This window comes from Aquarana catesbeiana, linkage group LG05, assembly GCF_042186555.1.
Source record: "Aquarana catesbeiana isolate 2022-GZ linkage group LG05, ASM4218655v1, whole genome shotgun sequence".
In the NCBI taxonomy this organism is placed as follows: domain Eukaryota; kingdom Metazoa; phylum Chordata; class Amphibia; order Anura; family Ranidae; genus Aquarana; species Aquarana catesbeiana.
Window position 1 is genome coordinate 581,358,430 of NC_133328.1, and position 23,383 is coordinate 581,381,812.

The 23,383-nt window shown below is 43.2% G+C and overlaps 1 protein-coding gene across 1 annotated transcript in view; it reads right to left on the reverse strand.

The window, feature by feature from the left end:
• The window catches only part of LOC141146076 (V-type proton ATPase subunit C 1-like), a 107,716-nt gene extending 85,991 nt beyond the window's left edge, over positions 1-21,725 (reverse strand). Inside the window, exons 1-3 of the mRNA XM_073632835.1 lie at positions 21,573-21,725; positions 10,386-10,525; positions 5,212-5,310 (exon numbers count right to left, since the gene is read on the reverse strand). Of these exons, the coding sequence (XP_073488936.1) occupies positions 5,212-5,310; positions 10,386-10,525; positions 21,573-21,725 (392 nt within the window). The remainder of the gene's footprint in view (positions 1-5,211; positions 5,311-10,385; positions 10,526-21,572) is intronic.
• Between the last annotated feature and the right edge of the window lie 1,658 nt (positions 21,726-23,383).

Genomic DNA, 23,383 nt, shown 5'->3' on the forward strand with positions numbered 1-23,383 from the left:
AAAAAAAAAAATAATAAAGAAAAAAAAAACAAAAAAAAAAAAAGCACCCCTGTCCCCCCTGCTCTCGCGCTAAGGCGAACGCAAGCGTCGGTCTGGCGTCAAATGTAAACAGCAATTGCACCATGCATGTGAGGTATCACCGCGAAGGTCAGATCGAGGGCAATCATTTTAGCAGTAGACCTCCTCTGTAAATCTAAAGTGGTAACCTGTAAAGGCTTTTAAAGGCTTTTAAAAATGTATTTAGTTTGTCGCCACTGCACGTTTGTGCGCAATTTTAAAGCATGTCATGTTTGGTATCCATGTACTCGGCCTAAGATCATCTTTTTCATTTCATCAAACATTTGGGCAATATAATGTGTTTTAGTGCATTAAAATTTAAAAAAGTGTGTTTTTTCCCCAAAAAATGCGTTTGAAAAATCGCTGCGCAAATACTGTGTGAAAAAAAAAAATTAAACACCCACCATTTTAATCTGTAGGACATTTGCTTAAAAAAAAATATATAATGTGTGGGGGTTCAAAGTAATTTTCTTGCAAAAAAAATTTATTTTTTTATGTAATCAAAAAGTGTCAGAAAGGGCTTTGTCTTCAAGTGGTTAGAAGAGTGGGTGATGTGTGACATAAGCTTCTAAATGTTGTGAATAAAATGCCAGGACAGTTCAAAACCCCCCCAAATGACCCCATTTTGGAAAGTAGACACCCCAAGCTATTTGCTGAGAGGCATGTCGAGTCCATGGAATATTTTATATTGTGACACAAGTTGCGGGAAAAAGACACATTTTTTTTTTTTTGCACAAAGTTGTCACTAAATGATATATTGCTCAAACATGCCATGGGAATATGTGAAATTACACCCCAAAATACATTCTGTTGCTTCTCCTGAGTATGAGGATACCACATGTGTGAGACTTTTTGGGAGCCTAGCCGCGTACGGGACCCCGAAAACCAAGCACCGCCTTCAGGCTTTCTAAGGCCGTAAATTTTTGATTTCACTCTTCACTGCCCATCACAGTTTCGGAGGCCATGGAATGCCCAGGTGGCAAAAAAACCCCCAAAATGACCCCATTTTGGAAAGTAGACACCCCAAGCTATATGCTGAGTGGTATAGCGAGTATTTTGCAGACCTCACTTTTTGTCACAAAGTTTTGAAAATTGAAAAAAGAAAAAAAAATGTTTTTTCTCGTCTTTCTTTATTTTCAAAAACAAATGAGAGCTGCAAAATACTCACCATGCCTCTCAGCAAATAGCTTGGGGTGTCTACTTTCCAAAATGGGGTCATTTGGGGGGGGGGGTTTGTGCCACCTGGGCATTCCATGGCCTCCGAAACTGTGATAGGCAGTGAAGAGTGAAATCAAAAATTTACACCCTTAGAAATCCTGAAGGCGGTGCTTGGTTTTCGGGGCCCCGTACGCGGCTAGGCTCCCAAAAAGTCCCACACATGTGGTATCCCCGTACTCAGGAGAAGTAGCTAAATGTATTTTGGGGTGCAATTCCACATATGCCCATGGCCTGTGTGAGCAATATATCATTTAGTGACAACTTTGTGCAAAAAAAAAAATTGTCACTTTCCCGCAACTTGTGTCAAAATATAAAACATTCCATGGACTCAACATGCCTCAAAGCAAATAGCTTGGGGTGTCTACTTTCCAAAATGGGGTCATTTGGGGGGGTTTTATGCCATCTGGGCATTTTATGGCCTTCAAAACTGTGATAGGTAGTGAGGAGTAAAATCAAAAATGTACGCCCTTAGAAATCCTGAAGGCAGTGATTGGTTTTCGGGGCCCCGTACGAGGCTAGGCTCCCAAAAAGTCCCACACATGTGGTATCCCCATACTCAGGAGAAGCAGCTAAATGTATTTTGGGGTGCAATTCCACATATGCCCATGGCCTGTGTGAGCAATATATCATTTAGTGACAACTTTTTGTAATTTTTTTTTTTGTCATTATTCAATCACTTCAATTCAATGCCTCTCAGCAATTTCCTTGGGGTGTCTACTTTCCAAAATGGGGTCATTTGTGGGGGTTTTGTACTGCCCTGCCATTTTAGCACCTCAAGAAACGACATAGGCAGTCATAAATTAAAGGCTGTGTAAATTCCAGAAAATGTACCCTAGTTTGTAGGCGCTATAACTTTTGCGCAAACCAATAAATATACACTTATTGACATTTTTTTTACCAAAGACATGTGGCCGAATACATTTTGGCCTAAACGTATGACTAAAATTGAGTTTATTGGATTTTTTTTAGAACAAAAAGTAGAAAATATCATTTTTTTTCAAAATTTTCGGTCTTTTTCCGTGTATAGCGCAAAAAATAAAAAACGGCAGAGGTGATCAAATACCATCAAAAGAAAGCTCTATTTGTGGGAAGAAAAGGACGCAAATTTCGTTTGGGTACAGCATTGCATGACCGCGCAATTAGCGGTTAAAGCGACGCAGTGCCAAATTGTAAAAAGTGCTCTGGTCAGGAAGGCGGTAAATCCTTCCAGGGCTGAAGTGGTTAAATCATAACAGAAACTACCCAAATGACCCGGATTGAAAGTTTACATACCCCAGTTCTTAATACCATGTATTGCCACCTTTAACATCAATGACAGCTTGAAGTCTTTTGTGGTATTTGTGGATGAGGCTCTTTATCTTCTCAGATGGTAAAGCTGCCCATTCCTCTTGGCAAAAAGCCTCCAGTACCTGCAAATTCTTGGGCTGTCTTGCATGACCTGCACGTTTGAGATCTCCCCAGAGTGACTCAATGATATTGAGGTCAATAGACTGGGATTGCCACTCCAGAACCTTCACTTTATTCTGCTGTAGCCAATGACAGGTTGACTTGGCCTTTTGTTTTGGATCATTGTCATGTTGGAATGTCCAAGTACATCCCATGTGTAACTTCCTAGCTGATGAATGCAAATGTTCCTCCAGTATTTTTTGATAAGATACTTCATTCATCTTGCCATCAATTTTGACCAAATTTCCTGTGCCTTTGTAGCTCACACATCCCCAAAACATCAGCGATCCACCTCTGTGTTTCACAGTAGGAATGGTGTACTTTTCATCATAGGCCTTGCTGACTCCTCTCCAAATGTAGTGTTTATGGTTGTGGCCAAAAAGCTCAATTTTGGTCTCAGCACTCCAAATGACATTGTGCCAGAAGGTTTGAGGCTTGTCTCTGTGCTGTTTGGCATATTGTGGGATACTTTGTGGCATTTGCGTAGTAATGGCTTTTTTCTGGCGACTCGACCATGCAGCCCATCTTTCTTCAAGTGCCTCCTTATTGTTCATCTTGAAACAGCCACACCACATGTTTTCAGAGAGTCCTGTATTTCACCTGAAGTTATTTGTGGGTTTTTCTTTGCATCCCGAACAATTTTCCTGGCAGTTGTGATTAAAATAGTAGTTGGTCTACCTGACCGTGGTTTGGTTTCAACAGAACCCCTCATTTTCCACTTCTTGATTAGAGTTTGAACACTGCTGATTGGCATTCTCAATTCCTTGGATATCTTTTTATACCCCTTTCCTGTTTTATACAATTCAACTACCTTTTCCCGCAGATCCTTTGACAATTCTTTTGCTTTCCCCGTGACTCAGAATCCAGAAACGTCAGTGCAGCACTGGATGAAAGATGCAAGGGTCTGTCAGGAGTCCAGAAACGCATTGACCTTTTACACACACATACTAATTACAAGCAAACAGATCACAGGTGAGGGTGGTTACCTTTAATAGCCATTCAAACCTCTTTGTGTCAACTTGTGTGCATGTTATCAGGCCCAAATCACCAGGGTATGTAAACTTTTGATCAGGGTCATTTGGGTTGCTTCTGTTCTCCTTGTGCTTTTAAAAAAGTAAACACAGTTGATTGATAATAAATGGCTTCAGCCAAACACTAACCATAAGTGAAATAAATGTTTGTGTGTTATCATTCATATTCTCTGAAAAATGGTCAAAAAATCAAATTCTGCCAGGGTATGTAAACTTATTAGCACAACTGTATATACAGGTGCATCTCAAACAATTAAAATATCAAAAAATATATTTCATTTTATATAGATGCATTACACACAGAGATATATTTCAAGCATTTATTTTAGTTTTGATGATTATGGCTTACAGTTAGTGAAAACCCAACATTCAGTATCTCAGAAAATTAGAATATTAAGACCAATAAAAAAAAAAGGATTTTTAATACAGAAAAGTTGGCTTACTGAAAAGTATTTCCATGTACAGTATAATATGCACTCAATACTTGGTCGGGGCTCCTTTTGCATGAATTAATGCATCAATGCGGTGTGGTATGGAGGCGATCAGCCTGTGGCAGTGCTGAGGTGTTATGGAAGCCCAGGATGCTTTGATAGCGGCCTTCAGCTCATCTGCATTGTTGGGTCTGGTGTCTCTCACCTTCCTTTTGACAATACCCCATAGATTCTCTATGGGGTTTAGTTCAGGTGAGTTTGCTGTCCAATCAAGCACAGGGATACCATGATCATTAAACCAGGTATTGGTACTTTTGGGCAGTGTGGGCAGGTGCCAAGAGCTGCTGGAAAATGAAATCAGCATCTCCATAAAGCTGGTCAGCAGAAGGAAGCATGAAGTGCTCTAGAATTTAGAATTTCCTGCTAGAGGGCTGCGCTGACTTTTGACTTGATAAAACACAGTAGACCAACACCAGCAGATGACATGGCTCCCCAAATCATCATGGACTATATATAATATACGTGTTTACTTTTTTTTAATTGAATTACTGAAATAAATTTACTTTTTGATGATATTCTAATTTTTTGAGATGTACACATACATATATACATACACACACAGTATATATATATATATATATATATATATATATATATATATATATATATATATATATATATATATATATATATATAGCAGCGAGTTAATGATCCAAAAAATCCTCCACGTAGAAAGTGTAAGCATAGTACAGACTACATGTCTCGTATCACAAATTCCAAAAATAAAGGGTTTATTCCTCATTTTGGGATGGTGTGAAAGGCATGCAAATCATTCCTTTATGTATTAAAAGACACCAATATTGCCAAACTAGGTCCTCTGATCTTCTCCATCCAGACTCTTGTGTGTCAACATACCAGCAACCTAAGGATAATTTCTTCCCTTTCAGCCCTTCTACCTCCCTATGGAAATAAATGTGCCCACCCTGGCCCTCCACCTACATGTCAGCTATAAAATCTCTTGCACTTACTTGGGGACGACCACCAGAAGTGTGATCAGGTATTCGGAATCCAGCACAAAGTCATCTTTCTTCACAATCTCTGCCAGGCTTCTGGTGATTAAACTTCCACTAAATGAGGAGAAATTAAGTACAGAAAATATTTTATTGGGACTGTAATCACCAACATGACCTTTTCATAGATGTACCAATTTTGGCTCAGGCACATGTGCATAAATATAAGGGCAACACCAGAATGCTTCAAACCATTGTCGGATATAGGAAAATTTGGGTAAAATGCATTCTGCCTGAGAAAGAAACCAAGACAGTTTCATTGTAAAGGTCAACTTTACACAAAACTGATGCTTTGGTTTTGTGTGGACACCAGCTTGGATATTCAGTTATGAGGATTAGCATATTTTGAGACTTGCAGTCTGTAGATTGCGGCTCAGTCCTTTCCCAAAATGTCACAATTAAGGTGGCAGCTGGATATATATATATTTTTTTGGGTTGACTTACGATTAATATCTGCCAAGTTTACTAATAAAATGGAATCACAAACTTCCTTTTATAAATAAAATGAAGAATCTTTTTTGGGGTCTTTTTAGTTATAATGCATTGACCGAAATACTGTATGTAAAGGTTTCAGGCTGCCATCAGACTTTAGAAGGTGGTTGGGGAAGGAATCAGGATGTGACTGATTAAGTCTTTTGAACACTGCCAAGCATTTCCTAAATCTGAACCTTGAATTTCAGATACTACCAGTGCTACTTATGTCAGGGAAAAATAAATGGAGGTCACAAAAGGTTTTCTAAGCTGAGGGACCAATGTTCCACCTAAGAGCTGCTTGCTTTCCACCTAGTCCTGCAGAAAATAAACCATAATCTAATATCAATGGGCTACTATTAAAAAAAAATTACTCTTTTCCATTATCCAGTTGGCGAACTAAGCCCTCACAAGCTGCAGACTGTTCTTCCCCATGGAGACCCTATTTCCCTTTACACCTCCACCCCCCAAATTTTCCCCAGAACTCTTTTTTCCTGTTTCCAGATTGAAAAAAAATGTTATATATATATATATATATATCTTACCTATAGGTAGTGTAGATATTTACTGTACATGCAGCCAGTGACACCACTGGCTCATGCACTCTGAAGGAACGCCCACCCGGGTTGTTCCTTCAGAGCCCTGTGCCTTAAACGGTGGCTCCCACAGGGGCATGCACAGAATTGACGTTATCGCGGCTCCGGCCAGTCACAGAGCCGGAGTTCGCGAACATGGAAGCAAGACGAGTGAAGATGTGAACCCCTGCAGCTCTGACATTTCGGCGCTGGAAGGGCTTCGTTTTAAGGTAAGTTTAAAATAATGTGCTGGTATGCGATGCATTCCAGCACATCAGGACATTACCTTGGGTAAAAAAAAACAAAAAAAAAAACGGCCAGCGGTTTACAATCGCTTTAATACATAGGATGCATTAAGATAAAAAACCTTCTGCCTTTACAACCATTTTAATGAAACATTTTTCTATTGATTTTTGTGATGCAACCCTTTCCTAAATAAAGAATAAGAAAAAAAAACATGTCTCACAGGTTCTCCTTTGTAGGGGTGTGCTGCCTCCAGCAGGTTCAAGTTAGTTAAATCATATATGTGCCTACTACTAGTGATAAGTTCAGGCGTGTTCGGATACTAGCACAAAACCCTGAGGGTGCCCCACCTGGAAGCTGTCATCTGTACTGGGCCAATCAACTGTGGCCAGGGCATTCCCCACCCAGCAGCCGCATGTGTGCACTTATGGGGGTGTATACATGCAGCTCCTGGGCGGGGAATGCCTCAATCACTTATGATTGGCCCAGTACAGTGATAGCTTTATGTGCACTTTCATTACATTTATATAGTGCTGCCACCCTGTGGGCACTTCAATAACCTGAACTCATTTTTTGTGTATCGTGCCTTTAATATGATGCAATTTCCACCTTCCTCATAGTAAGTTCCTCCTTCTTGCAACAGACACATTGAAGTGAGGAAGGAAATATTCCTTTTGTCCTTCAAATACCAACATCTACCGCATCATACTGTATGCTTGAATCTTTTGCATACAATAAATATTCGTGGATGCCAAACGTTTAAAGTGATTGTCACTGCTCCACACAGGCAAGGAAAAGGGGGTCTCAAGAAATAACTCACTAATAAAACAACTGGAGTTAAAATACAGGGTGATGAAGGAGGAAGGGAAGCGGTGCTTAGACTGCCCCAGCACCAGGAACAACAGTAGTGGTCAGGCAAAGTTTTGTAATCTACCCAACTGTTCCGTTCTTCAAAAATTTGGGCTGTCACACACTACTACCCTGTTTCCCCGAAAATAAGACCTAGCTTGATTGTCGGTGATGGCTGCAATATAAGCCCTACACCCCAAATAAGCCCTACTTAAAGTCCTTGTAGGTCTTATTTTCAGGGTAGGGCTTATTTGGGGGGTAGGGCTTATATTGCAGCCATCACTGACAATCACGCTAGGTCTTATTTTCGGGGAAACAGGGTAGTGAGATAACTACTTGTCTCCTGGCCTAGCCAAAATGGTTAGATTGTCTTCTAATGTGTTTTCATCAATTTTGGAGGGACGTTCAGTTTTTGGTAATGTCACTGTTGTGCCATATTTTCTCTACTTGATGATGACTGTCTTCACTGTTTTCCATGGTATATCTAATGCCTTGGAAAATCTTTTGTAGCCTTCTCCTGACTGATATCTTTTAAGAATGAAACCCATCTGATGTTTTTGAAGCTCTCTGCGGACCATGGCTTTTGCTGTAGGATGCGACTAAGAAAAAGTCAGGAAAGACCTACTAGAACAGCTGAACTTTATTTGGGGTTAATCTGAGGCACTTTAAATAATGGCAGGTGTGTACTGACTCCTATTAACATGAGTTTGAATGTGATTGCTTAACCACTTGCCGACCAGCCGCCGTCATTATAATGCATCAGATCTGTATGATCCCGCGAACAGTCGTAGCTATACATCGGTCCCTTTAAGCGGGATAGCAGGCGCGTACACGCACCCGCTGCACAGCGGGGGGGTGCCGATGCTCGTGACCGGCGGTTGCTATGACCGCCAGCCACGAGCGATCGCAGGCACAAGAGGCAGAACAGGGACGCGTGTGTAAACACACACACATCCCAGTTCTGTGAGGAGAGGAGAGAGAGATCGTGAGTTCCTACGAGCTGGGAACCACGATCTGTCATCTCCTATAGTCAGTTCCATCCTCCACAGTTAGAACACACACATAGGGAACACAGTTAACCCCTTGATTGCCTCTAGTGTTAACCCCTTCCCTGCCAGTGACGTTTATACAGTAATCAGTGCATTTTTATAGCACTGATCGCTGTATAATTGTCAATCGACCCAAAAATGTTTCAATAGTGTCTGATGTGTCCGCCATAATGTCACAGTCTCAATAAAAATCGCAGATAGCCACCATTGCTAGTAAAAAAAAAAAATGCCATAAATCTATCACCTATTTTGAAGACGCTATAACTTTTGTGTAAACCAAGCAATATACGGTTTTTGCAATTTTTATTACCAAAAATATGTAGAAGAATACATATTGGCCTAAATTGAGGGAAAAAAATGCTTTTTTAAAAAATAAATTGGGGCTATTTATTACAGCAAAAAGTACAAAATAGTGTTTTTTTTCAAAATTGGTGCTTTTTTTTGTTTATAGCGCAAAAAATAAAAACCGCAGAGATGATCATATACCACCAAAAGAAAGCTCTATTTGTAGGGAAAAAAGGACATCAATTTTGTTTGGGTACAGCATCGCACGACTGCGCAATTGTCAGTTAAAGCAACGCAGTGCGGAATCACTAAAAATTGCCTGGTCATTGAGCAGCCAATTCTGGGGCTGAAGTGATTCATTCTGAACACAGCTACATCCCCAGTTATAAGAGGGTGTGCATACTTATGCAACCACATTATTTAATTTTTTTTAAATTTTACCACCCCTCCCCTACAAAGGTTTCAGTTTGTTTTTCAACCACGTTGTACAGTTTACAGGTCACATTAAAGGGTTGAAAAAGTTCTGAAATGATTTAACTTGGTCTCATTTTTTTACATCACAGAAACCTGACATTTTTAACAGGGGTGTGTAGACTTTTTATATCCACTGTATATCAAGCCTGGACAAATCCCAGTAAGTAGAAATGTGCATGAAATTGGTGCAGAACTGATATTTGTATTGGTTGGATACTGGCGGTACCAATAACCTGCCAGCTTCTTAGATCTCTGAGACACTTCAAGGATGTGACTTTGATAATGTAGTCTGAGTCTCTGCCCATTCTACAGATCTTTAGGTGTAACTCTGACACAGCTGAACCCCCAAGTTTATTCTTCAGTAGAGAATCCATCATGGAAGAATGAGACCCCAACAGTTGGCTCTATAATGGCTTCAACAGCTGGATAATAATGGGGTGGGATATCTTACAGCTGGCCTACCCAAAACACATAGCAAGACTGCATACAAGTCAGCTTGCCAGCATGCACACAATACTGAAATATCATTTTCAGTTGAAGGTGACCTTTAAAAAAACATTTACCTTCAACTGCATAGGACATTGTCCACCACTGGAATAAATGCAGTCCTTACACATCCTGAAAACCATCAATATAAATAGAATAGAGGAAGTCAGGATGTCACATCAGAAAAGATCTTTGGGTCTTGGTGATTCACCTGATCCGATGTGCTAGTTTCTGGAAAATTATATGTCATGACGGATGGTCTCATTGTACAGAACACACATATCGCTTTGTTTAAACCCGATATCTACTTGGGGTTGTCCATTGCATTTTACAAGGGCAGATGTACAGTACAGGGACAATCTCAAGACACACCCGATGAATACGGTGAATAAGTGAATGCAACACTCCACATGCAACAGTCACAAAGTTGGAGTAAAACTGCACTATTCTTTACAGTCAGGGAACATTCCTTTGGACTGAACACTGCACTCACAAAATTGCTCCACGCACATTCACCAAGTCATCTGTAGGCATTTCCTAGGACTGTCCTGTTCCAGAGCTAGCTGTTGGTCAGATACATTCCTTGTCTGTAAATTATAAGCAGCTACTTCAAAAGTACTGATATCTATTCATTTGCAGATGAACAGTAACCCACAGCAATCACCCAAACGCAGATGGTAAAAGAAAGGAGAGGTCTTACGCGTTTTTTCGTTCCAGATTTTGGAGATTGCCTTTCAGATTGTTATAAGCAGAAGCCCGTGATTTCAGATCATTGTCAATCTGTGTAACACCCTGTGTGTAAGAAAAGAAAAAAACATTATGTTTTGTAACTATAGCTCTCTGTAAAAAAAATAAAATGATAGATAGATAGATAGAGATATATATATATATATATATATAGATATATATATATATCTATATATATATAGATATATATATATCTATATATATATCTATATATATATATATCTATATATATATATATAGATATATATATAGATATATATATATATATCCGTTTCCCCGAAAGTAAGACCTAGCGTGATTGTCGGTGATGGCTGCAATATAAGCCCTACCCCCCAAATAAGCCCTAATTAAAAAAAGTCATTCGGGGGTATATATATATATATATATATATATATATATATATATATATATATATATATATATATATATATATATATATATATATATATATCTCAATCAATATATATCACACACAGTGTATATCGAGGATTCGTAGATACTCGAGGACAAAAGACAAGGATATAAAAGAATAAGGCATCAAGAAAGGGGATTGCAATGTTTAAGGTTCAATGCAACAGAAGCACATACTGGAACAAAATTCTCCATCTAAACTCCCCTTACCCTTTCCCAATGGCACCATTCCACATTTGTATGTTTGATAACAGAGAAGGAAGGGTAAAACTGGAGCACTAAGACCCCTTTCACACTGAGGGCGTTTTGCAGGCGGTATAGCGTTAAAAATAGCGCCTGCAATCCGCCCTCAAACAGCTGCAGCATTACCTCCAGTGTGAAAGCCCGAGGGCTTTCACACCGGAGTGCTGCGCTGGCAGGACGTCAGGAAAAGTCCTGTCAGCAGCTTCTTTGGAGCGGTGAAGGAGCGGTGTGTTTACTGCTCCTCCACCGCTGCTCCCCATTGAAATCAATGGGGCAGCGCTGGGATACCGCCAGCAAAACGCCGCTATTGCAGCGCACCGCGGGCGGTTTTAACCCTTTCTCGGCCGCTAGGGGGGGTAAAAGCGCCCCGCTAGCAGCCGAAATGCGCCGCTAATCTGACGGTAAAGCGCCGCTAAAAATAGCGGCGTTTTTACCGCCGATGCTATGGGCGGCTCGGTGTGAAAGGGCTCTAAGAATTTGCTAGCATCCACTGTACACTTTGACACAATTGACTAAACCCTGAAAAACCCCAACACAGTGGCCGATTCTAGCATATGTTGCTATTTGTAGCCCTCACAGTTGAATTGTTAGATAAGCTGCTGAACAATCAGATTGCTCATAAGACTAGATGGGGACGAGGGGTGTGGATAAACCTGCAGCAGATTGAACTGTCCAAAGTGGGGCCTAAATGAGGTCAGGGAGGCAGCTTTAGGCAAACTATAAATAATTTGATTTTCTTTCCATCGATCGATTCCCCCCCATTAACACACATTGATGGGGGAATCCCTCCCACAGCGCTATTGTGCTCTGCCAGCAGGGGGGAGCAGGGGTGAACCTTCCCGGCTGGCAGAACACGATTACCGTTAGCAGCTATAGCCACCGGACATAGTTGTATGTAAAATAATCTGACAGGCTGGTTGTACCCAGGTCGATCAATGGATCGACTTGCGTACAACCTGCCTGCCCATGGATGGTTCCTTCTTTACCAGCCCAGATTTAATCCATCTATGGCTGGCTTAAATCTTGGTCAACAGCTGAACAGTTAAAGAGGTCACTGATATAGTAAATTCTCTGCACAGATATAACCAGAGACCAGCACATTTATTCTGTAAAGAAGAGTAAAGTTTATTTTTTCAGGCAATGCAGTTACTGCAGTGTTTATCTACTTACCCTAACCACTTGCCTACTGGGCACTTAAATCCCCTTCCTACCCAGACCAATTTTCAGCTTTCAGAGCTGTCGCGCTTTGAATGACAATTGCGCGGTCATACAACATTGTACCCTAATGAAATCTTTATCTTTTTTTCACACAAATAAAGCTTTCTTTTGGTGGTATTTAATCATTGCTGGGTTTTTTTATTTTTTGCTAAAAAAAAAAAAAAAAAAAAAAAAAAAAAGACCAAAAATTTTGAAAAAAACCCAAACTTTTTCAAAGTTTGTTATAAAATTTTGAAAATAGGTAATTGTTCTCTGATAGGTGGCACTGATAAGGCAGCACTAATGGGCACTGATAAGCCCTGATGAGGCGACACTGATAGACAGCACTGAACAGTGGCACTGATGGGCATTGATTGGCAGCACTGGTGGAAAAAGGTAGGTGGCACTGTGGGTACTGGTAGGTGGCACTGGTGGGCACTGAAGAGGCTGCCACGGCTCTGTGAGGGACCAATGTCCGCCCCTCTGACAGAAGCCGGTGATCAGCCTTTTTTTCCCCCTCAAATTACAGATTACCGATCTTCTGTATACATCACGTGGTCAGCTGTCATAGGCTGACAGCTGATCATGTAGTAAGGAGCTGGGATCGGCCCCTTACTCCAATCTGTGATCAGCCGAGTCTCAGACTCAGTTACCATAGAGCGCGCTGTGCACGACCCACAGGGACGCTCAGGCAGCTCATGCACAGGAGGACGTGCATGGACGCCCTCCCAGCAATTAAGGCCCGCACTGTAGCCGTCTTTCTTTTAGCTCTTCAAACATACTCCAAAAATGCTGAATGCAGGTTTTTTTTCACCGCAAGGCCAGCGCGCTACCCAACTGTAAAAGCATTTATTGATATTAATGGGAATACATATTTCTTGAACATTTCATGCGCTTTTTTTTTTTTTTTTTTTTTTTTAACGCAAAGCGCTTGAAAAACTACTCAGTGTGAAAGGGCTCTTAGAAGGAACTCTGCAAAGGATAAATGCACTGTCAAATAAAAAAAATGTTGCAAAAAGCAAAAATGTGCAATTATTATTTTTTGTATTGAAGCTTGCAAAGCACTACAACCATGATCAGTCAATCGTGGGGGCAATGTTCTGAAGCCTGCAGACTCTTCCGCCAGCTCAGTCCATATGACCGTATGAGGCTGGAAGAAGTATCAATGGACTACAAGTGTGGCGACGTCAACAGACTTGTGCTCCATTGAGAACTAATGCTGGCCATACACTATACAGAAAATCGGCCGAACCCATTTTCGAAAAACGAACGTTCGACCGTGACCGCAAACGATCGTGCCATCATATAATGTCCGATAATCTGTTCAGTGGACATGAATAAATAATTTTGTGTTCGTTTTTTTACATATACCTAGTGCAGGCAGTTCGGACGGGAAACACATTAACCTTGCAATTTATCGTACGTTCGGCAGAAATTTTCCAAACATGCCGTTCGTTTTTTTTCCACAAAAACGTCACAAATGATTATCGATTTGTACCCACTAACTTGCCGAAAAACGAACGAAGTGTCCATACGAACGATTTTTCGGCCGATTTTTCATATAGTGTATGGCCAGCATAAGTCTCTGTGCCGCAGTGGTCAATGTTCACAGGGCATAATGAATATGTGTCACAGAATTTAAGGAAGTGTGAGATTCTTCACAAAATGAGTTTACAAACCTCAAGATCATTAGGATTAAATTAGAGAAGGCTAGAAATGATTGACACACAATGTGGAAATTAATGAATCATTTAAAATTTTGACCTTAGATAAATTCCTCCCCACCCTTGAAAAATTTGCACTGCGAGAAAGCAGTAAGAAAAGAAGCAAAGCATAAGAGAATGTGTAATGAGAAAATATGTCTGTATGTGTATAAAAATATATTTACACATATACACACACACACAGTTGTGCTCATAGGTTTACATACCCTGGCAGAATTTATGATTTCTTGGCCATATTTCAGAGAGTATGAATGATAACACAAAAACTTTTTTCACTTATGGTTAGTGTTTGACTAAAGCCATTTATTATCAATCAACTGTGTTTACTCTTTTTAAATCATAATGGCAACAGAAACTACCCAAATGATCCGGATCAAAAGTTTAGTACTTAATACCGTGTATTACCACTTTAACATCAACAGCTTTGAAGTCCTTTGTGGTATTTGTGGATAAGGCTCTTTATCTTCTCAGATGGTAAAGCTGCCCATTCCTCTTGGCAAAAAGCCTTCAGTTCCTGTAAATTCTTGGACTGTCCTGCATGAACTGCACGTTTGAGATCTCCCCAGAGCGGCTCAATGATATTGCGGTCAGGAGACTGAAATGGCCACTCCAGAACCTTCATTTTATTCTGATGTAGCCAATGACAGGTCGACTTGGCCTTGCGTTTTGGCTCATTGTCGTTTTGGAATGTCCAAGTACATCCCATGTGCAGCTTCCTGGCTAATGAATGCAAATGTTTCTCCAGTATTTTTTTGCTAACTTACTACATTCATCTTGCCATCAGTTTTGACCAAATTTCCTGTGCCTCTGTAGCTCACATATCCCCAAAACATCAGCGATTTCACAGTAGGAATGGTGTACCTTTCATCATAGGCCTTGTAGACGCCTCTCCAAATGTAGCATTTATGGTTGTAGCCAAAAAACTCAATTTTGGTCTCATCACTCCAAATGACTTTGTGCCAGAAGGTTTGAGGCTGGTCTCTGTGCTGTTTGGCATATTGTAAACGGGATACTTTGTAGCATTTGCATAGTAATGGCTTTCTTCTGGTGACTCGATCATGCAGCCCATCTTTCTTCAAGTGCCTCCTTATTGTGCATCTTGAAAGAGCCACACCACATGTTTTCAGAGTCCTTTATTTCACCTGAAGTTATTTGTGGGTTTTTCTTTGCATCCCGAACAATTTTCCTGGCAGTTGTGGTTGAAATTTTAGTTGGTCTACCTGACTGTGGTTTGGTTTCAACAGAACCCATCATTTTCCACCTCTTGATTAGAGTTTGAACACTGCTGATTGGCATTCTCAATTCCTTGGATAACTTTTTATATCCCTTTCCTGTTTTATACAGATCAACTACCTTTTCAAGCAGATCCTTTGACAATTCTTGAAAAAAAATAACTGGATCAGGGTTAGAGTTAGGATCAAATGTCATTGTCAGAGGGTTTTTTAAATTTAGAGTCAATGTGTTTTAAATGTGCACGATTGTTTCTGGCAGGGGTGGAACTACCGCCATAGCAACCCACGCGGGCGCTATGGAGCCCACAGCCGAGTGGGGCCCGGTAGGCTGCCTGCCAGGGCCGGACTGGCCTACCGGGATACCGGGAAATATCCCGGTAGGCTGGCTGCACTAAGTACCGCTGGGGCCGCTTTTGCCTGGGAGCTTGGCTGTCTGCCAGCCTGTGTCAGCATTCGCAATCTAAAGAGCAGCGGCCGCCGCACTATGCAATGGCTTTGTTTGTGTGCCTGTGTCACTGTGTCTCCTCCTCCGTTCCGGCGCCGGCGCGCCGCCCACACTCGAGAGTAATATGCCTCTGTCTGTATGCCTGAGGGGAGGAGCAGAAGAATGCCGTGCTGCTTGATTTTTTGCCTTCATGACTCGTCCCGTGCGGCGCCAGCACCGCCCACTAATCTGCACGAGGAGAATAGAAGTGAATGGCCGGCCATACAGCTGCAGCACAACTATTAAGGTACTAAAAATCTCTCTCTCTCTCCCCCCCCCCGACTCTCCCCCCCCTCTCTCTCTCCCCCCCGACTCTCCCATATCTCTCTCCCCCCCCCGACTCTCCCCCTCTCTCTCTCTCCCCCCTCTCTCTCTCTCTCATGTTTTGTTCAAGTGCCAGATTATCTTTGAAAAGCTGTATACCATCAAAAGCTGCTACTGTGCCCATAGATTGCCAACACTGTGCCCTGCCCATCAAACGCAGCCACTGTACCCATAGATTGCTGCCACTGTGCCCCATCAATTGCAGCCACTGTACCCATAAATTGCCACCACTGTGCCCATCAAATGCAGCCACTGTAACCATCAATTGCCACCAGTTTGCCCCATCAATTGCCGCCAGTTTGCCCCATCAATTGCCGCCAGTGTCCGCCCCGCTGTCTCAGGTCAGCGCGTTGCTCCACGCTCCCTCCGATAGGCATCCAATCACAGCGCCTGTCGCTTCAGCCAATCGGGTGACAGGTAACCAGACCCAGTGCACCTGATTGGCTGAGAGGCAGGTCAGTGTTAGGGAAGCGATTTATTTGATTTCCTAACACAGCACTGTGTAAGCAGGGAACGCACAGCAGTGTGCCCGCTGTTTACCAATTTGGAAGCCTATTAGAGCCGACGGCTCTTATCAGGCACTTCTAAAAACACCCCCGCCGCTGTAATTCAGATGCCCGATGCCCGACAAGGGGCTGGACACCTGAATAGGGGGCGGCAGCAGCGACAATAGATAGATTCATGCAATGCATGAATCTGTCTATTGAAGATTGACAGGTGCAATGGACGCACCGCCACTGCCCAGTTGTATTTCCCCTGGGTGGGGAAATCCCACCATGTTTTACCTTATACATTCCTATACACTGTGTGCCCTATAAAAAGGAGGTGGGCATTAAGGGACCAGGGGCGGATCCAGAGTCTAGTCTCGGGAGGGGCACTGCCAGAAAATATATTTTTTGGGGTACATCTATCGGGGAAATGGCTGGTGTTGGCGCTTCAATCATCACGGCACCATGGTTGTTATGGTGTCAGGATGATTGAAGCACGTTATTACTATAATTACATTGTTATAAAAAATTAAATAGTTTAACTCACCATAATGCAGAATCAGTGGGAGGCCCGAGTGTGTCACTTGCCACGTCACCTGTCACCAGATGCAGATTGTCACTTGCCACGTCGCCTGCCACGTTGCGGATTGTCACTTGCCATGTCACTTGCCACGTCCCCTGCCACGTTGCGGATTGTCAGTTGCCATGTCACTTGCCACGTCGCCTGCCACGTTGCGGATTGTCACTTGCCATGTCACTTCCCACGTCGCCTGCCACATGTTGCGGATTGTCACTTGCCACGTCGCCTGTCACCAGATGCAGATTGTCACTTTCCATGTCGCCTGCCACGTTGCGGATTGTCACTTGCCATGTCATTTGCCACGTCGCCTGCCACATGTTGCGGATTGTCACTTGCCACGTCACCTGTCACCAGATGCAGATTGTCATGTCGCCTGCCACATGTTGCGGATTGTCACTTGCCACGTCGCCTGTCACTTGCCACCTGCTAAGGTGGTCTCTTGTGTCCCAGAGACAGGCAGCAGAGAGATGATGTAATCTCTCTGCTGCCGCAGCTGCCTGCATGGAGGAGGGGAAGTTGAACTGCAGGGATGCAGGGCGGGCGCCGGGCGGTGAGAGGTGATGTCATCTCTCTGCTCCCCCGCCCGCCGGCTCCCTGATTGGCCAGCAAGCAGCAGCCCGCCCACAAACACATTGAGCGGCACATGTCAGTCAGCGGCGGCTCCCTCTCAGCTATGGAGCCGCCCGGCGGTTCCCTCACTCACGGAGCCGACGGCTCCTTCACTCACGGAGCCGCTCAGCGGCTCTCTCAGTCACGGAGCCGCCCGGCTCCTCCTTTTACTCATGGAGCCGCCCGGCTCCTCCTTCACTCACGGAGCCGCCCGGCTCCTCCTTCACTCACGGAGCCGCCCGGCTCCTCCTTCACTCACGGAGCCGCCCGGCTCCTCCTTCACTCACGGAGCCGCCCGGCTCCTCCTTCACTCACGGAGCCGCCCGGCTCCTCCTTCACTCACGGAGCCGCCCGGCTCCTCCTTCACTCACGGAGCCGCCCGGCTCCTCCTTCACTCACGGAGCCGCCCGGCGGCTCTCTCACTAACGGAGCCGCCCGCCGGCGGGCTCTCTCTCACACCCTGCTCTCACAGTCACCCGCATTTCTCAGAGGGGGCAATTGTCCCGTTGCCCCCCCTGGATCCGCCCCTGTAAGGGACAGAGTGGTGTGCAGGCAATTTTTTTATTTTTTGTGTGCATTACTGTGCACTTTCACCTCCTTCCTTCCCAGGCCAATTTTCAGCTTTCAGTGCTGTCACACTTTCAATGACAATTGCGCGGTCATGCAACACTGTTCACACAAATAGAGCTTTCTTTTGGTGGTATTTATTCATGACTCAGTTTTTTATTTTTTGCGATATAAGCGGAAAAAAAAGAGCGGAAATTTGGAAAAAAAAAAAACAATATTTTCTTCTTTCTATTTTAAAAGAAATCCAATAAAATCTCATTTTGTCATAAATTTAAGCCAAAATGTATTCTGCTACATGTCTTTGGTAAAAAAAATCATGTTAAGTGTATAATAGTTGGTTTGTGTGATCACAGACATATGTACGCAGATGATCATGCACAGATGTGCACAGGTGATCACGGACATGTGTGCAGATGATCATTGGGACATATGATTTTACTGTTACATATGTGGGGGACAGGTGTTTTTACTGTGTAGGGACGTGTGTGGGGACAGTGTTTTGGGGACTTTGTGTGTTTAAATTGTGTTGGGACATGTGTGGGGACAGTAGGCTGGTGATCAATGTGTAAAAAGCTGTAAAAAACAGCTCATACTCACTGATCACTGGCCGGCTGCAGAGATCCGCTCTCCTCTCCGACAACTTCCGTGTGAGGAGAGGAGAGCCAATTGCCTAGAAAACGGCTCTCTATTTACATCACATGACGGCTGTGATTCGACACAGCCGTCATGTGATCAGGAGGGCCAATCACAGAGCCCTGCGGCCGATCGGAGATGCGCCGTGTTCAGGTGACACAAGCGCATCGGGATTGCGCTGCTGCGCGGGCACGCACGCACGCGCACGACCCCCCTCCTTCTAAAGGAACGTTCCTGAACGTCCACTCAGGAGGAAGCGCCCACACGGCCGTATATGTGCAGTGGCCAGGTGGGATGTGGTTAAAGAGCAACTGTCAACTCTGTCCTGCAGCAGCTCCTCCTTTGACTCGCTGTTGACTCACTGACAGTCCCATTCACTAATGGGACGGCTGGTGATGCGGCAGTGACACAACAAGGTGAGGGACGTGGCGGCAGCAGGCGAGTGGATGCCCACTAACAGGCGCTGCCATGATGGATCTGAAATGACAGGTGCTCTTTAAATGTAAGGAAACATTTTTGCTGGTAGTTAGAATCTTTGATATTTGCAAATAAAATGAAGGTTTCCTATTTAGAATAATAAGCTGTCAGGTTAGTAAAACAGCGATATCAGAACAGATTCAATCATACAGTTTGTAGTGTATATAGATATGCAAAACAATGGGATAAGTAATATTCCTGAATTTTGTTCATGGTTACTGTGACATCAATGCAGTGCATGTTATCTCAACTTGCAGAGTCTGGATTCATTGAATGAGTTTACCAAAAACGAAAATATTGCAGAATATACAGCCTCTTTTTTTTTTTTTTCCTATTTCATCTTAAAGCGGAATTCCGCCCCTGAAAAAAAAAATTAAAAGTCAGCAGCTGCTAACACTGTAGCTGCTGACTTTAAATAAGTACTTACCTGTCCTGGGTGCCCGCGATGTCAGCCGCCCGAGGCCGACCCGTCCCTCGGCTCTCGGGTCCCGGCATCGCCATCCTAAGTAAGGGGAAACAGGCAGTGGAGCCCTGCGGCTTCACTGCCAGTTTCCTACTGCGCACGCACGAGCAGCGCGGCGCTTTGTGAAATGCATGGTTTTCCATTTTATGAACAAGAAAATAATGACGTTATGCTGTTGGGCTGGTATGACATTTTTTCCAGGGCTGGTTTTCATTCCCAGTCCGGCCCTGCTGCCTGCCCTGGGGGCGCTTTGAGCTACGCTGTGGCTGCAGCGTAGCTTAAAGCGGAGTCACGCTGTGTCACGGAGCTCAGTGTGAAAGGTTCGGTCACGCTGTGACAAAAGTCCTGCCCTCCTCCTAGACCAGCTCGTGTGATAGATGCGGTGTTCTGTCTATCACACGATTTGGTCTAGGAGGAGGACGGGACTTTTGTCACAGTGTGACCAAACATTTCTGACTGAGCTCCGTGACACAGCAGGTGGGGGGGGGCTGTTTGCAGGGGGAGGGCCCCATACAACATTTTGCTATGGGGCCCTGTGATTTCTAGTTACTCCCCTGGTTTCTGGGCTGTGCAAACCACAAATAACATACAGATATGTGGCATTGCTGCAATCATCAGGAGAATTTATTTTGTGTTGTTCTTTGGTGGTAGGTTTTGGTAATAGGAAAATATATACAGCTGAATAAAAAAATGAATAACAAATAAAAAACACACACCATTTTGTGCCAGTTTTCCTTAATCAAAAATAAATAAAAAATGAGGGGATATCCATTACCATTTCCCAACAAATAAAATCCTGATTTGTCCTGAAAAAAACAAGGTATAGTGTATCTGGAAAGTATCCACAGCGCTTCACTTTTTCTAAATTTTGTTATGTTACAGCCTTATTCCAAAATTAATTCAATTCATTATTTTACTAATAATTCTACAAAAACAATGTGAAAAAAGTTTGTTTTAAAGAAAAAAAAATCTCATGTAGATAAGTATTTACAGCCTTTACCATAACACTCAAAATTGAGCTCAGATGCATCCTGATTCCACGGATCATCCATGAGATGTTTCTACAACTTAATTGGATTCCACCTGTTGTAAATTCAGTTGATTGGACATGATTTGGAAAGGCACACACCTGTCTATATAAGGTCCCACAGTTAACAGTGCATGTCAGAGCACAAACCATTTCCAAGGAATTTTCTGTAGATCCCCGAGACAGGATTGTATTGAGGCACAGATCTGGGGAAGGGTACAGAAATGTTTCTGCAGCATTGAAGGTCCCAATGAGCGCAGTGGGCCTCCATCACCTGTAGATAGAAGAAGTTTGGAACAACCAGGACTCTTTCTAGAGCATTTGAATCCTGTTTCGCGTTGTCATTATGGGGTAGGATTTTTAGAATTTTGAGGAAAATAATTGAATTTAATCCATTTTGGAATAAGGCTGTCACAGAACAAAATGTGGAAAAAGTGAAGCGCTGTGAATACTTTCCGGATGCACTGTATAATTCACATGAATACACTAATTAGTTGGGGTGATATGTACAGTTTTACTAACACATGTCAAAGTTGCAGAACTGTGTTCAGGTGTTAGGATTTGTGTTACCGTTCGCCATAAGAGCATAAACAATGTTGAATAGACCCCTGTGTGTCTAATGTTATCCTACAGGCTGCTACTGGTAATACAGGACTGATCAGTTTACAGAAGGGAAGTTACCTCGTCTCGGCTGATGAGCTCTTTGGAGAAGGTGAGACCCGGCATCAGACCTCTCTTCTTCAACCAGAAAATGGCAGCAAAATACCCAGAAAAGAAGATTCCTTCTACTGCAGCAAATGCCACCAGGAAGAAGCAGATTCCTCCCCCTGACATTCATACTGTGGTTAAACACCAGGGGGGTCAGAAGGTGCAGGAATTGGGGTGATCTGAGGGGGTGATGTGACCAGAATATGACATTATGGGTATTATTTACTAAAACTGGAGAGTGCAAAATCAGGCTCACTTCTGCACAGAAACCAATCAGCTTCCAGGTTTTATTAATTAAACAATCTGAGATTAGCAGCTGATTGGTTTCTATGTAGAAGGGAGCCTGATTTTGCACTCTCCAGCTTTAGTAAATGATCTCCTATGAGTCAGACAAATTCTCAGAGATTACATACCAAATGTAGCTTTCCTGTCTGATATCCAGTGCAAGGCCCACTCTGTTTTCTTCCTAACACAGGGCATCCTTTCAATGGCATTAAAAAGGAAATCCCTAAAATGAAGAACGTACAATAAATTAGTATTTCATTTTTAACTCCAGCAAAAAAAAAAAGTTTTTTTCATTTTTGATACAGCAGATAAGTGATAAAAGCCTTCGTCGGGAATTTATTGATGTCGGAGTCCCCGAAGGAAAGATTTCCCCTGACTTCCTGTAGTGTCATTAGGACCGGAAGTGAAGGGGAACCTCCTCAAGAGAGACACAAACACCTAATACAAGTTCTACGCTTTACCCACTCAATTCTAAACCAAAGTAAAAAGACAACAATTTGTTGGGTCTGTCAGCACTTTGGAAGTGAGATTTTTGGCCTACACAGGTTGCCCTCTCTTATATGTGACAAATACCTTAGCAGGATGACTGGCGGGTGGACAGATATACAGCCAGGAAATTTAGCGGGTACACCTTATTGCTCGAGTCCCAAAGGGGAATAAAAAAAAAAGGAAAACGCATCAGTATGCAACTGCCCACCAGACTGAAGTGTTATAAAAAATATCACTTTAAGTGGACTGATCCTTTAATATACTGGTACAGTGGAACCTCGGTTTGCGAGTAACGCAGTTAATGAGCGTTTCGCAAACCGAGCACTGTATTTCTAAAAATCCTTATCCGGTTTGCAAGTGTTGTCTCGCAAAACAAGCAGGATTCAGGCCAAAAGCAGTGTGCAGTACTGCTTTTGGCCTGAGGTGGGGGCGCCGGAGTCAAGCAGAGCCGAAAGTCGCCGATCGTCGGCATTCAGAAATGGCCGAAAAGGCCCGAGGAGAGTTCGACTGACCTGGGCAAACCTCGGAAAGGCTTGTGAACGGAGTCTTTCTGAGTTTTGCCGAGGTCCGCCGAAGTGTCCCTTGGGCCTTTTTGGCCATTTCCAAGGCTCTCCGGCGCCCCCCGCCTCTGGCCGCATACGGTATTGCCTCCCATTGAAGTCAATGCGGAACTAATTATTTTCATTTCCATTGACTTCAGTGGGAAAACTCGCTTTGATATGCGAGTACTTTGGATTACGAGCATACTCCTGGAACGGATTATGCTCATAATCCGAGGTTCCACTGCAATAATAAAGCTGAACTCCGGCCTTTCAATCAGTTCTGCACAGCTGTAAAAGCTCCCCTCCTGTACGGAAATAGCTTCCTCTGCTTTCACTGCACACTGAACTTCTCGCAGTGTGCATTAGAAGCTTGAGTCAGATAGAATCTGCCTCATTTCCTGGCTGCAGGGCATCCATTATCAATAAGCTCCTTCCTCCCCAGCCTTACTATCCCTGGCATCACCACTT